Source organism: Seriola lalandi, unplaced genomic scaffold (genome assembly GCF_002814215.2).
Source record: "Seriola lalandi dorsalis isolate HSWRI2012SDOR001 ecotype SW California unplaced genomic scaffold, Sedor1 jcf7180002054606, whole genome shotgun sequence".
NCBI classification, from domain to species: Eukaryota; Metazoa; Chordata; class Actinopteri; order Carangiformes; family Carangidae; genus Seriola; species Seriola lalandi.
This window is the reverse complement of record NW_019525159.1, coordinates 2,324,079-2,341,183: the sequence shown is the minus strand read 5'-3', so window position 1 is coordinate 2,341,183 and position 17,105 is coordinate 2,324,079. Positions and strand designations below refer to the sequence as shown.

The 17,105-nt window shown below is 39.1% G+C and overlaps 1 protein-coding gene across 11 annotated transcripts in view; it reads left to right on the top strand.

The window, feature by feature from the left end:
• dnm1a (dynamin 1a) overlaps positions 1–17,105 on the top strand; it is a 53,971-nt gene that overhangs the window by 3,676 nt on the left and 33,190 nt on the right. For all 11 annotated transcript variants that reach the window (XM_023419504.2, XM_023419506.2, XM_023419505.2 and 8 more), the window contains exons 2-10: positions 7,933–8,006; positions 8,793–8,942; positions 9,141–9,344; positions 9,696–9,794; positions 10,891–11,051; positions 11,178–11,320; positions 11,397–11,532; positions 13,521–13,588; positions 15,112–15,250. In XM_023419504.2, the coding sequence (XP_023275272.1) occupies positions 7,933–8,006; positions 8,793–8,942; positions 9,141–9,344; positions 9,696–9,794; positions 10,891–11,051; positions 11,178–11,320; positions 11,397–11,532; positions 13,521–13,588; positions 15,112–15,250 (1,174 nt within the window). The remainder of the gene's footprint in view (positions 1–7,932; positions 8,007–8,792; positions 8,943–9,140; positions 9,345–9,695; positions 9,795–10,890; positions 11,052–11,177; positions 11,321–11,396; positions 11,533–13,520; positions 13,589–15,111; positions 15,251–17,105) is intronic.

Sequence of the window (17,105 nt, the reverse complement as noted above, 5' to 3'; positions counted from 1 at the left end):
TACTGTGTTCTTATCTGTTCAATTTACTGTTTATCATCTCAGTCCAACCTTTGTGTCCCATCCTTTTCTGTCTCTCAATTAAACTTCAACTCAGACGGTGCTTTATTGGCATAAAATGTAAAAGTGTCCAACTATAGGCAGCAAGGTTAAACTAAAATTACAGGAATCCAGCAAATGTGGTCATCTGAGATATAATAGCCACTGTATGTCATCACTACCTTTAGCGATCAAGACACTGAGTTGTTTTCATTGGTACCCTTTGTCTTGTCTGTGACTATGACAAGGTGGGATGTATTTGGCTGTGTTTGTGGACTGATGTCATCACATTCAAAGCCCCTGATGTCTTCAAAACAGTCAACAACATCCAAAGATGTTCGATTTACAATGTTACAGAAGCAGAAAAAAGTAGCAAATACTCAGATTAGAAGCAGAGACCAGTGAACATTTGGTCTTTTTGCTTGAAAACTGATGACTGCAGATTAGTTTCTTGCTAATTGACTCATCAGTTGATTTCACTTATACTTTCAGAACCATACATGTTATAGATCTGTGTATACAAGCATCAAGCATCACTCTGTGTCAGCCCTGCATCTTCTACTTGTGTCCCACTGACCAGCCTGTGAATTGACATTAAAGAAGACATTTCACAGATCTGAATCCGAGCACCACACTTGTTTCCCATCTGTGTTCGTCACATCTTCCTACCAGTTTGTATTTTTCTTCCCATGAGTCTCATTAGTACAGACAAAGCAGGGAGCTTCATTGGTCTCAGTGCCCAACACATGCAGTTCCAGTTGGGTGAGACCTGTTAGTAGTTCAGGTGGAGGTAGGGAGGTTTGGTCACATGTGGATATCTGACTAAATCTAACATTACTGCACGCAGAGTGTGGCATTTTATCCTAGAAGGAGGCAGAGAAGTTGAGAGGGTGTCACAATGAAAAGGAAAAGATGCATCAAATTAAAAGTTGCAGCAAAAAAAGAAGTAATTTGTTCAGAAAGTCAAAGGTCCAAGTGGGAGTCACAGCAGTGCATGAGCGGTGTGTGGCGGATTCTGTCTTCATTAGACCTGAAATGATTCATTAATTAATCAATTAATCAATCTACAAAATCACTTGGCAATCACTGGCATTCTTCAAGCAGAAATTCTCAAAAGCAATTCAACAAATTCTCTAGTTCCAGTTTCTCAAATGTAAGAATTCACTGCTTTTCTTTATCTTATATGGATTATGGACATTTTTAGACGTCATGTGTTGCTTTAGGAAACTGTGGTTGTGCGAAATTGTGATTTTTTTTTTTTGTTGTTGTCCATATTTCCTAAAATTTTATAGACCAAATGAAGAGGTTCCTTTTCAATTAAAACTCATGCCTGTTTTTATCTTTAGTTGTCTTTCGGGAATCTGCAGTTCTGTACTGTCTCCACAATAATAATAGTAATATCACAAAGTTTAAATCATAAAGTGTTTACCAATGTGCTCCACCACCCTGACTCTGAAAATGGGTCAGAGGCATTTCCGTTTTAGAATGATTTTTAAATATTTATACTTAAATTGTGCAGAAAATGTTTTATTGAATGGATTTGAATAAGCAGACACTAGAAACAAAGGTAAGGTTATAATGCTGTGTGAAAGGCTGTCGCAGAAAACTGGCACCAGACACAGAAGAGTTTCAGAAAAAGCTGAAAATCAGCATGTTGAATTCATCATGCAACATATTAATCATTTAATGTGCTGCTAAGCACAGTATACAGCACAATTATTATAGGTAATGTTTACAGAAACATTGCTGATGCTAGTTTCAGCACCATGGACAGCTCTTTCAAAAACAACCAAATCAGCACTGCATCTGCTTCTCCCAAAACACAGTATAATATTCATATCATCACAGAAGATTAACTGGTACCTCAGTTTATTGTCACAGTGATGGATTATAGAAACAGGAGCAGAAATGGTTAGATTTTGGGAATATATTAAATGCATTTTGAATTATTATGACATCAGTTTTATAGCTGATGATAGCATGCAAAATGAGATATGAGCAGAAAGGTTGTTTTCCTGGATTGCTCTAAAAACCCAGGAGGATGTTATTGCTGCATGGTGCGCAGCTCACCCGGCTGAAACACTTTGTTATCAAGTGAAGGCTGCTGGCAATAACACAACCCGGGAACATAAAAACACAACGCAGACGTTTCTCTCCCCTTGCTGCCATCACGATTCCAACCCCCACACTGAGATTTACTTCATGATATATAGCTGGTTTCATGTATTACATAACACAGCGAAGGCTGGAAGCATTCGGAAGAGTAGCAGCAGCTTCACTGATGTGAAAGACAAGGACAGTATACTGTAGCTCCATTTATTCTTCTCCATTAAAACCGTAAGAAGGAGGGAGGGAATAGAAACACAGAGGGGACTTATACAGGATGATGTTTGGAGGAAGATAAATTATGTTTTTTTAAATAAATACTGATGGAACCTATAGTTTTCAGGTTGTGCAGTGAAAATGGATATACTACCAAGCATAAATAATGTCTGATGGGGTTTTTTTAGGTGCTGAATATTTTTCTTGGATTCTCTGGGACTTGTGAACTGTAATTAGATTTCTCAAGGATTTTTTTTTTTCAAATAAATTTGAGCTCTTGCACAGGTCCCTTAGTTTCCCCATTGTCCTATTTAATTGTTAATTCCCAGCAAGAATTGTGGAGAGGAATTTGTTTCTTATTATAGGGCCAATGTTCAGCTGGTGCGCTTCAGGTTTTTTTTAAATCCAGTTCATTGCATAATTAAGAGCAGCAGGTCATCTGAACATGAATAGTGAAAAAATTGTCAACTGAAAAGCATATAATTAAATAAAACAGAATAAGAATTTACAATAATTTATAGTAACTGATCATTTATCTTGGCTTTATCTTGGTTCAAATTGATCTTTGTCAGTTTTTCCAATCATTAATACATTAGCTGTTCTTTCAAAATGGATAAAGAAATGTATAGCTAAAGAAATAAATACAGTAAGTAGGTATTTCTCAGATGATGCAGCAACTAACGATTATTGTCATTAATCTGCCGTTAAATGGTACAGGAAGGGTGAGAAAGTAGTCAGTGAAAAACAGAGGAAGAGAGGACATCATTTGTTCTGATACTGCTACAGAGGATTACAACTAATCTGTGTTTGGAGTGCAGCTCACCAACAATATATTCTCCCATTGGCTCTGGTCTAATCTGGCATCCACTATCCAGCTATTCCATTGGCTCCATCTAGCTCTGTGGTTAACAGTAACATATGTATTTGTGTGTGTGTGTGTGTGTGTGTGTGTGTGTGCGCACGCACTATTCATCACCAAAAAGCAGTCTCATCCTTCTAAGACCCAAACAATGCTGGAAAGGAAAATTGCCTGCCTTTGCTGCTTCACGACTGTCAGGGTTGTTATTATTGCTGCACGCATTAGAACAGGATTAGACACGGCTCAGTGTCTGACTGTGTCTGGGTGTCGGAAGTGATGTGACGCACACGAAGACACCAGCAGAGGAGCACGTTGAGTTTGGGTTATTTGAAAAAGTACAATATCTGATAGGGAACTATTGTAAAACATTTATAAAGCATAAACCCGCGGGGCCCTCGGGGCAATTTTGTCACTAAAGAATTGAAAATGCTATTATTTTCCTGGAAATAACCTGATATAAAACATTCAATTGAATTTGTAAAATAGAAATACTACTATAATTTCTTCTGGCAGCATTTATACAGAAGATAAGCATAAGATAAGAAAAATATACATGATATAAAAAACATGAAAATGCTTGAAAATGTATTTTTTTGCTAAGTGAAGCTTTTGTGTACTGACGAAAACTGTGGAGTCTGCTTGAGTGAATATGTCATCTGGGTTGTGTGTTTTTTTTGTACACCACTGAATGTGTACAGTTTTAAACAAAGAAACAATGAGTCACTACTTCACAGCAGCTGGCGCCCACTTGATGTGTATGATTACAGAGAATGAATGAATCACTGGCTGAATGTTTGTTCTATTTTTTTTTAAGTCAATTGAACTGTTTCTCAACATCATTATAAATGAGGTCGAGCCCTCTGATGAAATATACACAGGGTATGAAATCATTTTTTCTGAAACTGATTTGTTCGGAAACAAGATGCTACAAAAAAAATCAATTAAATTATTCTTATTAATCAGCTGTGACTCTGCAGCAGTGATGCCCCCCCCCCATGGGGAGGGAAGACTCACACTCGTGTGACTGCCAAAAGCACCAACAGTCCGCAGCTAGTAGAGAGAGAGAGACGATAGGGCTGAAATGAAATGAAATGAAAAGGAGCAAAGGAAGGGTGGCACATATCTAAGGAATATCTCAGGAAGACAGACTCTTGAAGAGAAATTTAAAGGTTAAATCAAGATACCTTTTACAAGCAGTTACCTATAAGTGCTCTCAGCAGTCAGTGTCCATCTAAAAGCACTTTCAGTTCTAACAGCAACAATTTAACCCTTTTCATCATTCAATAAATCTATCTAATATGGTTTGGGCGATATGATGATATATCATGAGATTATATAAATTTGTCAAGCCTTCAGAGATTTTGCCCTATTGTTTGTGGCTATCCTTAGATGTAATAGGTCATTTCATGGTTGCAGATCAATAAGCAGGATTACTTTACAGCAATATTGTATTTTGCTTCTGATTTTGGCATCAATGTGATGAGATACCTTGATTTTTTTTGGATATTTAATCTATTTACAATATCCCAAAAAAAACTTGGAAAATTAATCAATCAAGTAATCAGAGGAAGAAGGTGTCTGAGTCTCTCTCTCTCTCTCTCTCTCTCTCTCTCTCTCTCTCTCTCTCTCTCTCTGTGTGTTTTAGGGTTAGAATTAGGTTTATGTTAAGGTTAGGGTAAGGGGCTATGGAATGCATTATGTTAATGATGGTCCCCGCAAATATAGTAAAACAAGGATATGTGTGATTGTGATTCTGTCTGTGGCTTCTCCTTGTGGTGGAAATTTGAGGGAAGGAAGAGGAGGAGAAGGAGGAGTGAATCGAGAGGAAGACCTGCAGTTAAGGCCATCTGTCCCATTGAAAAACCCGTCCAAGCGGGAGAAAGGGACAGACACACACACACACACACACACACTTGTGGTCACACACTGGCAGGCAGGCAGGTAGACCAGCAGATGGACAGACAATCATAAAGGCCAGCAGAGAGCAGGGTTTCCTTTGTTGAACCAGGCTGCATGTTGTATGACAACAAACATGGAGACAACACTCACAAATGTAGCTTCATGTTAGATGATGCGCCGCTGTATCCATAGAAGCAGGTGTTGGTCATCAGCAAATATTAGCTGCAGTATGATGTACAGTACATGTATTTTCACCCCTGTGGCAACACTCACACAGTCTGTTTGTCATGTTCTCCCCTTTGCATTAAGTGACATACTGTAGGTTGGAAAAGCATTAAGAAAGACTGAACTCAGAAAACTACAGTTTTATGAGATTATAACACTCAATTCAATTTTTCCAGATAGGTTTATTTTGATGCAAGTTCATAATCTTGTGTCACATTCATGAATTAGTTGTTTTTGATTGATGGGATGGTATTTTGTTTCCCGTTTTTTCTAATTACTACTGATAGGCTCAGGTTATAATGCAATTCAGAATATAACACAGATGAAAATGTTTATAGGTTAAAACATAAGTGGGGTGAGGAGGCTCTGATCTGACTTTTTCCCCTCCCATCCAAGTGCAGATACCAGTGTGCTTGTTTTCTCAAAATTAAAAATCCGTATATCTGATTCCTTGTATCAAACTAATATAAAGTTGAACTGGTCCGTTAAAGCAGTAGAGCAGAATGTACATATTCACTGCTGCAACTCCCAAATGTGCAACACTCAGAGAGACTAAATCAATATTATTAGTTTATAGTGTAGGGAAACAGTGGTTGTTAAACATGATCCCCCTGTTTAAAGTCTAATTGCTGATATTGCTTTTCGTTGTTAGGTCATGATTTTCAGCAGAAGCAGCTCAGCCCTGATTAACTCTCAGCTCATGACTCATGTTTCCAAACTGCCTCCGGCTTTGCTTCTGGTTCAAACAGAGTCCTCCACTATTTCTTATTCATGTCGTTCAGCTGATTACTGTCGAGTTCTCTCATCAGATAGTGGATAATTTATCCTTGCGTTGTTTAATTTAAAAACATTTTAAACCTTTATATTATCATTTATTACTGAAAACCAAATATTTATGAAAACATTTTTGCAGTTCCGCATCTCCCTGCTTTAATTAAAATTCTGTCACCGAGCTGTAAAGAACGCAAAAATGCTCGACCCGTAGAGAAGTGAGAAGTGTCGCATCAGCTGGGCGAGGAGCGCACTCTGATCTGATGCTGATGTTGCATAAGCAGCTGAACACACCCCAAAGAAATCAGCGACTTGTGCATAAGGAAGCACAAAAGACAGGTTGGAAGGGGGTCATTTGTACAAACACATGCCTCTCCAAAACACACGCTTCACACCTCATACACACCAGGATGGTATTTTATTTGATAACAGATATGAAGCACATTATTCTGCACGGACACATACACACAAATCCTAAAACTAAGAAAACAGAAGAGAGAATATCCGAAATTACAAGATACAAAGTGCTTCAGGAATCTTCAGACATCAGACATTTAGAAGGAGACACTGCAGAAGAAGCTCAAGCAAACGGCCACAGGAGCTCAGTTTTATAGTTTTTTACTTTTTATTTGTCTGTGAACCATTAGTGTCACTGAGCTGTGAAACTGTTCTGCTGTAATGTTTGGTGATTTTCCATCTTGCTGCTGCTGATGAAAAGCGAACTCTCTTTTTAATGACAATCATTAAATGACAGTTTGAAAGTAACAAAACGGATGAACGGTAAACGGATAAAAAAAATGTCTATCTTGTCTATTTTACCTTTTTTATTAACTTTTATTTTACTGTAAAGTTCTATATGGTGCATATTGTCATTCACTGTGAAATACAGTCACACTTCTTACTGATAGTGAATTGTAACAACACTGATAGTGTATTGTTTTATTAATGATTTTTCAATATACAGACGAGAAAAGATAAAAGACTATCTGTATGAATGTAATATCAGTATGATGTCTACATTTAGACAAATGTTCCTTTTTCATGTACAACCAAACATTCATATTTTAAATTTCAATATAGAGCTGCTGCAATGATCAGCGATTATTTGATAAGTCAATAGGAAACTTACTTTGTAATTTTTTTAATAATATATATGTTGATAATCATTTACAGCCATTTTTCAAGCAATATTTTCAGATTTCTCCAGTGTATTGAGTGTGTGTTGTGTGAGCTACTTAAACAAGCTACTTAAAGGTGTGATGGACATTTTTCAATAATCTCATCTTCACTGTATTTTGTAGGCCTGTTTCAAGATATAATAGCAATATATCACTTGAAAAAAAGGTGTTCAGACATTAATACAATTTTTTTAGTAATATTTTTTGTCAGAATTTTTAACCATTTTTCATTTTCCTATTGTACTGGCTACAGACGCACAGATGATTCCTGTAGAAATGGCACTGCAGTAAATGAAATAAAAATTTAGCCTGGTGAGACCACAGCTGTTGTGTGAGGAAACACAAACACAAACACGCACACAAACACACACATTCACACTTGCTCCCAGCGCAGAGGGAATAATACTGAAATCTTCACAAAGGCTCAGGATTCTGATTCATAATTGCTGATTCTTGTTCTTTTATTGTTTGAAGATTCACATTGGGAATGTTTCTGTTCCTAGTTTCTTCACTAGCTTTATTTGTTTTTAGTAACTGTACACTTGATATAATATATATAGTTATTTCTTTAATTTCTGTTTTAGTCCCTGCACATTGTTTTTAGTTGACCACTGTCCTTGTTGTGTGTCTGTTGTGTTACAGGGATTTCCTTCCTCGTGGTTCTGGCATTGTGACTCGTCGTCCTTTGGTTCTGCAGCTGATGAATTGTCCCACAGGTAAAAAACATCTTGTCTTCCAGGTCATGGAATATGTAGTAGTGTTAAGTGAAAACTGATCTTACTGTGTGGTCTTAAAGATGTTTCACCCTTCTTACGAGAGGTTTCATCATTTGTCTGGTTCCTGACATTTAATATCTGAGGGTGATTTGCAGCTTGCTGCCACAGGTTTATTGTCTGTGAGCTGATGCAGCTCCAGGAGCTGTCAACTAACCATGGAATATGTACATAAACGTGTCTGTGAGGTCACCCAGAGGATGTTGAAGTGATATTTTGAAGCTTGTATTTTAGCTTGACACCTTGAAAGCCTTAATATTATGAGAGGTGGTTTTTCTGTTCCCTTAAATTCTGTGGGAGTTTGGTTGAAGCCAGCCTCTAGTGGCCCTTAAACGAATTGCAGTCCAGCTGTGGTTTATTGCTATTAGACCTTTGTCTTCAATCTTCTTAGCTTCAGAGCTACATACATCCTTTATTCTGTCCTTCTTGGTCCCACAGAAATAACCGTCCCCCCTTTTTCTTTCTCCTGTCATGTTGTTTTATTTGAAATGTGAATGACATAACAGCCTCAAGAGAAGGAAAAGACAGAGACAGACGGAGTTTAAACATTCCTCCACTCTTCTACTCTCAATTTTGCATTGGTTTTGAGTGTTTTGTGGTAATAGGGAGACTGGTGGTTTGCTGCAACACAATTGTAGTGTGCATTTGCATTAAATCATCTAATCTAATCTTCATTTTTTCCTGCAATTTTACTTTCATGAATGTGTTTCCTTTCACTGCCTCTTTCAGAGTATGCAGAGTTTCTCCACTGTAAGGGCAAAAAGTTCATAGATTTTGATGAGGTCCGGCAGGAGATTGAGGCAGAGACTGACCGCATCACTGGGGCCAACAAGGGCATCTCCCCTGTTCCCATCAACCTGCGTGTCTATTCCCCTCATGGTGAGGCTTCATCTTGTTTTATAGTTGCATCTTAACAGTATAGAGTAAAATCTACACAATCTCTTCGATAGCACACACTTTTTTTCCAGTTTGTAAATTCTGTACATCCAAGCCTCTCATTTGGCAGCAATGCATCTGAAGAAGCTCTCAGTTTGATTAGCTTTCTCTTAGTTCTCATGTTCTTTTTTCTCCTCACAGTGCTGAACCTCACCCTGGTGGACCTGCCAGGCATGACCAAGGTGCCGGTGGGCGACCAACCTGCAGACATCGAGTCCCAAATCAGAGAAATGCTGATGCAGTTTGTCACCAAGGACAACTGTCTGATGCTGGCCGTCTCCCCGGCCAACTCTGATCTGGCCAACTCTGACGCTTTAAAGATTGCCAAAGAGGTCGACCCTCAGGGTAAGTTACATTATACTTCTACTCCACCATATTGCAGAGGGAAATGTACTTTTTTTTTTACCCCACTTCAGTTATTTGATGGTTACTTATTACTTCTCAGGTATTTTGCATCCAAAATATATGATCACCGTATAAAATATGTCTTTTTACAGATGAAATTACCAAAAATTACATAAAGAAGATCAAATTTGCAGCATTAACATGAAAATGCTGCTCAGACACAAATATCAATAAAATAATATCTATGATAATACACTCTTAGTGTATGAGTTTGGTTTTCACCTCAGTTTTCAGGATTAGTCTGTGCCGTTAATGAATCATTTTGGCGTGTGTGTGTGTGTCTGCTTGTAGGTATGAGGACCATTGGTGTGATCACCAAGTTGGACCTGATGGACGAAGGGACAGATGCTAAAGACATCCTGGAGAATAAGCTGCTTCCACTCAGGAGAGGTGAGCACACACATTCACACACTCACACACTCACTCACTCACACAGACACTGCCGCTTTTCTATCTGCAGTGACACACTGTTTCCCTCTTGTGGTAATAAGGGAGTCGTACTCAAAGCTGTTCAGGTCTCCAAACACTGAAAAAAAAAAAGGGAGGGAGGGAGGGAGGGTATAATAAAACATTACTGAGTGAAAAATCAGAAGAGATGCAGAAAGGTAGAAGAGAAGAGGAGTTGGAAAGGAAAAGCAGTTTAGGGGGCAAAGAGAAAAACACTGTCTTGGAAAAGAGCTTGCATGTATCTTGCGGCCTGCCCTTTATTGCAATGTGCTGATGTGGTGCTTTTCTTTTCCATTTGCACTTGGTTAGGACCCAGGCATGTGCTTCTGAATATTTTCCATGTCCTTTGTTTTTTCTATGTGTCCCCCCCCCCCCCTCTTCTTCTTCTTCTTCTTCTCCCCGTCTCTCTCTGTATAATGCCATGGATGTGTTCACATTTACAAGGCTGCTGGCTCTCAGTTGCATTAGTTATAGAGCATGAAACAGCCTTTAACTGAGTGATGCATGAGAAAACTTAACTGGAGGTGAAATGGGATCCATGTGACCTGAACTCTGCTGGGTTGTTTCTCCTTTTTGTTTTTTCTCTGTCTGTTTGAAAGAAACTTGGACACACACATACAGACATTTATTCATGCAATACCTTCTTATTTCCTGCATTCCTCACCTCCACTCATCCTTCATCTATATTCTCTTCTTCAATGTCATGTCTCTTAAAATGTGGTTTTACACTGCTAAACATTACTAAACACTTTTTTATAAGTGGTCGACTACCGGAGGGGCTTTTCATTCTGGCTTTGGCCGTTCGAACTCAGTTCATTACGTAGCAAATAAAAGTCTACCACAATCCCAGTTTGCTTTAAGATAACACTATGCTATCTCCCAGTCAAATTACTGCCACCTAGCATTGAGTCTAGGGTGCTCTCTGAAATTCCAGGAAGTGATAATAAAAAAAAGAGTTGGATCTGGGTTTTTCTGCAAATCTCACTATGGTCCAGACTGTGTTTTAAATGTCCGTGGGACTCTCGTCTGCTGTGTCCAGGTTACATCGGTGTGGTGAACAGGAGCCAGAAGGACATAGATGGAAAGAAGGACATTAATGCTGCCATGGCTGCTGAGAGGAAGTTCTTCCTCTCTCATCCTGCGTATAGACACCTGGCAGACCGTATGGGCACTCCCTACCTCCAGAAAATCCTCAATCAGGTGTGTAAAAGAGCAATAAAGACAAAGTGTCTGTAGTACATCCATTCATAGATCCTGTTTTTTACCTTGCAACACCAGGTTTAATTCTAACTAATTCTGTCTAACTCTGACCTTTGACCTGCGCAGCAACTGACCAACCACATCCGGGACACCCTGCCGGGTCTGCGAGCCAAGCTGCAGAGTCAGCTCCTCTCCATAGAGAAGGAGGTGGAGGAGTACAAGAACTTCAGACCTGACGATCCGTCTCGCAAGACCAAGGCTCTGCTCCAGTGAGTAAATACACAGGCGGTTGGATAGAAGCAAATTAATGGATTTATTGATATCTGTGAATCTGCCTTCCTGCAGGATGGTGCAGCAGTTCTCTGTGGATTTTGAGAAGTGTATAGAGGGCTCTGGGGACCAGATTGACACGGCGGAGCTGTCAGGTGGTGCCAGGATCAATCGCATCTTCCATGAACGCTTCCCCTTTGAACTGGTCAAGGTGTGTGTATGCCAGATTTTGTGTTTATGCGTGTGATTTTGTTTAATTGTTTTATTATCCCCCACTGAAATTAATATAATCAGGAAAACCATAGATTAGATTTTGATGTCTCATGATCACAAAAGATCACTCAGCAATACTCAGTTTGCAAAAAAAAGGATAAAGGGAGCTGCAAGGTCACGGACACGCTTCTCTTCACACTATAATTGGGGGTCTGCGTACCCGCACACGTTCCACACACTATGATGGTGACCTCCTGACAGCAACAAGAAACGCTCCTTTGTTTGTTGTATTTGGCTGAAGAACATAAAAAAGTCAAAAATAAAAGATAACAGTGTGTGAGACCGCTTAACAAGATTTAGACCATGGATGGGAAATAAACAGTACAGACATGCAATCAGCCTTCAGACTGACTATGCCAATGCTTAGAATAAATAAACAGCTTTATGAAATTAAATTTGCTTCAACAGAAAACCAACAACAAAGTTCTTGCTCCGCTTCATACCAGAACTATAAAGACAAAAAGCCCTGGTTAGCTTCTCACAGGGCTGGAGTGTTGTTTACTTGCTCTGTCTCAATTCAGTTCAGTGAAGTTTTTCTAAACGCCATATTCCTAAAGAATACGCAAATAATAGGTACATAAAAATGTAGTGATGCGTACATGCACGAAGCAGCTGATAACAAGCGAGAAAATCTCCAAATCAGAAAATGATAGAAGGAAAATTCTTTGTATTGCAGCATCAAAAATAATGAAGAAAGAAAAAATGTTTTGTTTTTTTTACATCCCTAAGTCGCTCCCTCCTCACAGTCCTTTCCCAGCCTCAGAAGCAGAGGAGTCCTCCCTCAGGGGTCTCATTCTGGTTTTTCTGACACAAACATTCCTCGTCCCTCCCTCTCCAGTCCAACAGCTACATCTCTCAATCCTGTGTCTACTTTCTCTCTCCCCTCACCTCATGTTCTTCACTGAGTCTCTTACTCCATCACCGCACACAACCTTGTTTCACCCCCCCCCCATATCCTTTCTGTTCACATTATCTTTACCCAGAACCTGTCATCCACCTTCTCCAGCCTCTGTCTCTCAAAGCCTTTTACCTCACCCCACCCCTGGTTTACATATTTGATCCCTTTTTCATTTTCTCTCTCAGCCAGCCGTTGCCCTTCCCTTCCTTCCTCTCCCTCCTTTCATCCATCCCTCTCCTTTGTCCTCTCTCACCCTCCCTCTGAGGATATAAAACTTTCTGTCTATGACTGAGACTGCAGAAAAAAATGCCCAGTCCGTTTCCCACCGAGAAGACAAAGCAGGTTGCTTCCTATAACCAGAAGCTTGGCTCATGACACAGAAAACCCCAGTATCTGCCAGATGCATTAGAAGTCAGTTCATCATTATGTTTTATGTGTTTTTAATACATGCTTCAAAGAAAATATGAAAAATAATGGTGCATTGTCGTAAATAAAAGTAATATACTTTGAATTAAAAACAGATTTTGTAAGAATATAGCCAATCTGTTTCAAATGTTACAGCGTGTTAGGCTCAATATGAGTCAAATCTGTTGGGGGGAAAAGCATGATTAATGTTTTCAAAATAAAAGCAGCAGAGACATTTAAGAAACCTGGTGGTTCCTGACATTTTCAGCTCAAAATAAAGTCTGCTTGTGACCCATATCACTGGTTGCATGTGCCTGTGGGATTATGCAGGTCAGCCAAAAAAATATATTTTTTTTTTTCCCACATCTGTTTTATTTGAATCATTTTTAGATGTTGAAGAAGTTAAATTATCCAGAAATTCACAAGAAAGGGCTTAAATGTTTAGTCTGCTTTCATATAATTTTTACATTTTGGAAAGTTGGGCATTTTATGAGCTGACATGGCATTTGGACATCTGTAGAGAAAAAAAAAGAATGGAGGAATCAATCTGATCTATGAATCTGTGAGAGAAAGAGCGTGGATATTTAATCCTCCCTGTTGTCTGTATTTTTTTTTTTTTTCAGATGGAGTTCGATGAGAAGGAGCTCCGCAAGGAGATCAGCTACGCCATCAAGAACATTCACGGCATCAGGCACGTCTGCCCTCCATCTCTCCCCTTCGTCTTTCCTATCCTTCCTCTTTACGCCACCTTCCTCTGTCTCTTCATATCAGTCACCTCTGCTGCGTCTAACTGTCATTGCCTATCTAATCACCAAGGCCTCTACACTTGGCTCGAGTGCTCTGTTGAATACTGATGGCATCAGTGCACTTAGACAGAGGAAATTTGCGATTAGATAGGTGTCTACTGGTGGCATTATTTTTCTGGCCTTTTAATGTACATTTTTTCTCCTTTTGTTTGTCTCTCTGGTTGGTGAAATCCTGCACTTTTGGTTGCTGAACTTACCTTTTATTCACTTTTTTTTTTAAATATACCCTTTAATATATAAGAGTTAACATTTGACTAAAAAGTACTGTAACTATATAAAGTACAATATCTGGACTCAGTGAGTTCAGAATAAGTGTTTCCTCAATTATTTTACCAGTCAGTCACAAGCTGGTTAGTAAAATATCAGCTCTTTGATTGCCAGGATCATACAAGGTAGATCAATATAAATTCAGACTTGTGCTGGATTTTTGGATGGGACATTCATATTATTATTATTATTACAGTGCACACTTCCAAAGTTGCCAAAGGTTTATTATGTTGAGTTTGAACTGAGAGTTCAAAGGAGTTGCCTTTAAAGGAGCTATTTGTAAATTTTGCTATTGCTACGTAGCTATCATTAGCATTAACAGCTGCTTACTTACCAGTCTAGAAGAAGCGCTGTGAGTTCAGCATCAAACTTTGTTCCTTTACTTGCCAAAAGCTGTCTTCAGCAGTTGAAAGCAACCAACTTGTTTTGCGTTTATTTCTTCTTTTCTTCTACTGAACTTGCTAACATGCTAACCAGCTAGCCCAGTCTGGCACAGACTATCTTGTCAATTTCTGATACCGAGTCGCTGTTGCATCCATCCTTTAATCCCAAAGATATTGAATTTGGTGATAGAAATGTATTAAAAGGAAAAAGGGAGGCTCTGCTTGAACACACATTCATTTTATTTAAAAGTTTGTTTGTAGTCGGTTTAAACCATGTTTAGGTTAGTTTAATGTGTAACTTAATGGATTAAAATGGAGCAACATTTTTTTTCCAATGGTATGCTGGCTACTTGTACCAGTCATGCAGTTGTACCAATAAGTCTTTCACAAAACAGTAATTCTTATTAATTTGAATTATCCTCCCATTGAATAATTCACCAACTGGTCCACAGTAACAAACTCACTCTCAACGTTTGAGGGAAAATTAGTGGATATTTGCTACGGGAATTAGAGAAGTAAGTAGAGATAACTTATATCTGTCGCTTTCTAACTGTTTTCATAGTTCCATCCCCTTTCCCTCTCTCTGTCTAATTTGTATCTGTTTATGTTTGGGGAAAAGCTCAAAAATGGAGGGTTAATTATTAATTAACACTTTCTTCTTTACCCAACTCTTCTCCCTTCTTCTTTTTTTTCTTTCTCTCCACCATCCTCCTCTTTTTATTTTTGGCCCTGTGGTTGGTTCTCTCTCTGCTGGGCAGAACTGGCCTCTTCACCCCGGACATGGCCTTTGAGACCATTGTGAAAAGGCAGATTGGGAAGATTAAAGAGCCTTGCACCAAATGTGTGGACATGGTCATTTCTGAGCTAGTCAATACGGTTAGGCAGTGTACCAAGAAGGTAAAAATGAAAAGTAAACAGTGGATAGCACTTTTATTTATTTTTTTTTAATTTCCAACCCTCATCTGCAAAGCCCCTCTGCTGTTCACTCCCTTTTACTGTAACCACCTGGCTCTCTCCAGCCCTTGCTGTTGTTGGACAGCGAGGGGGACGCCTGGAGTGGCAGGGTGGGCTGCGGTATACCCGCCTGCCTGCCACTGTACCGCTTCGGACAGATTTAGCTGGACAGGCTGGCCGTGGTAGAAAGCTGTGCTGAAGAAATCCAGTGTGGAGGCTGAGCTGTCATCAAAATATGGTTGACAAATAAGAGTTAGTGATACTTGGACCGAAAGTTTGTGAATATGATTTAAGGCTTTTATGAAATAACGTTTTATGTTAAGTTAGAAAGTAGCTAATTGCCAGTATTATTTCTCTCAATTTGAGTATTTTTTTCATCCTCCTGGTAATATGGAGGATAGTTTTGAGCTGTGTCACAATTCTACACTAAATTTTAACAGTATGTATAATATACAAATTTTACAACATGTTAACTGCAATCCATGCAATATACTAATCTTCAAAGTAAACCTTTTTTTTTTTTGCTGTAAAAGAAATCAACGCATACACTTTATACCAACAAGAAATTATGCAGTGTCAGCGCCCTCAGATATCAGTCAAACTGTGGCTAGAGAATCCCACTGGCACACAAGAAGACAAAGAAAAAAATGTTTTCCCAAAACTTAATAATTATTTTGTTTTTTTCTTTTGCATTGTGGGACAACAGTGCACATCAACGGGACACAAAAAAATTATGCATTCTTCCTTTTTTTGAAATAACTACAGACACAAAACCTGCTTAGAATTAGTGTGCGGTATGGGACTGGGACACAGATGACTACAGTGTTATTGTCCTTTCAACACAGACAAAGAAAAATGTTGTTCCAAAGATTTAATACATATGTTTTGTTTTCTAAGATGTTCCTGGAGCTATCTTACCACCATCAACAATTTATTTAAATTTTTTGCAGCTTCGTTCAGTCTGCCAATTTGTTTTGTGCAAAAATCAACAGTTTTTCGTAGCCTGTGTACAATGACTTTTTTGACAATGTAGTGTGGGATTGCGACACAGCTTGTGTTTGCTTGGAACTTGTTTCCCTCTTGAGCTTTTCTCTGTTTCTCTTCAGATTTTGTTGTATAGAAAAGATGACCACACATTTACATAGCTGAATTGGAGAGGAATTACTGTTTTGCTTGAGTAGTTTTCTACTTAAATATTCTTACTGTATTGAACTCAACCTTTGCTTGTACACGAAGACATTTCGGAAATCATGTGTCAGTCACTTAGAATACCTGGCAGCCATATTGGATGATCTCAGCGTTCAGACTTTATTGTGTGTGGGACTGCAGCTGTGCACTTGCAGCAGACAGGAGCCATGATGATTGTTTTAACTGCTCTTCAACAGGCCTCAGGGGTCCGCGCTCTCAGCAACAGAGGCCTGTGAGCGAGGCCAAGAGAAAGCGCAGTAGTCTTTATCCAAATTGATCCACTGTGACCAAACAATTTCAACAGCGGTTGGACTGGGATATTAAATGTTATGATTAGGGTCCCGCTGAAAGTCAGGGGAGAAGGAGGGATGGGTGGAGAACACCAGGGTCAACACCGGGAGGTATAAGGCCGTCCTGGCTGAGTGTCGGGGTGTACAGCTGCGGTCTTGCAGTGCGTCGCTTGGAGTTTTTGGCTGGTGGAGTTGTGCAGGCTGGGAGCTCTCTCTATTTCTTTCTCTTTCTCTTATCTTTCCTCACTGTTTGCTCTGGATTGATAGAGAGAGACTCCAGCACTGCCCTGTTTTAGAATGGCTTCAGGGGAAACCAAATG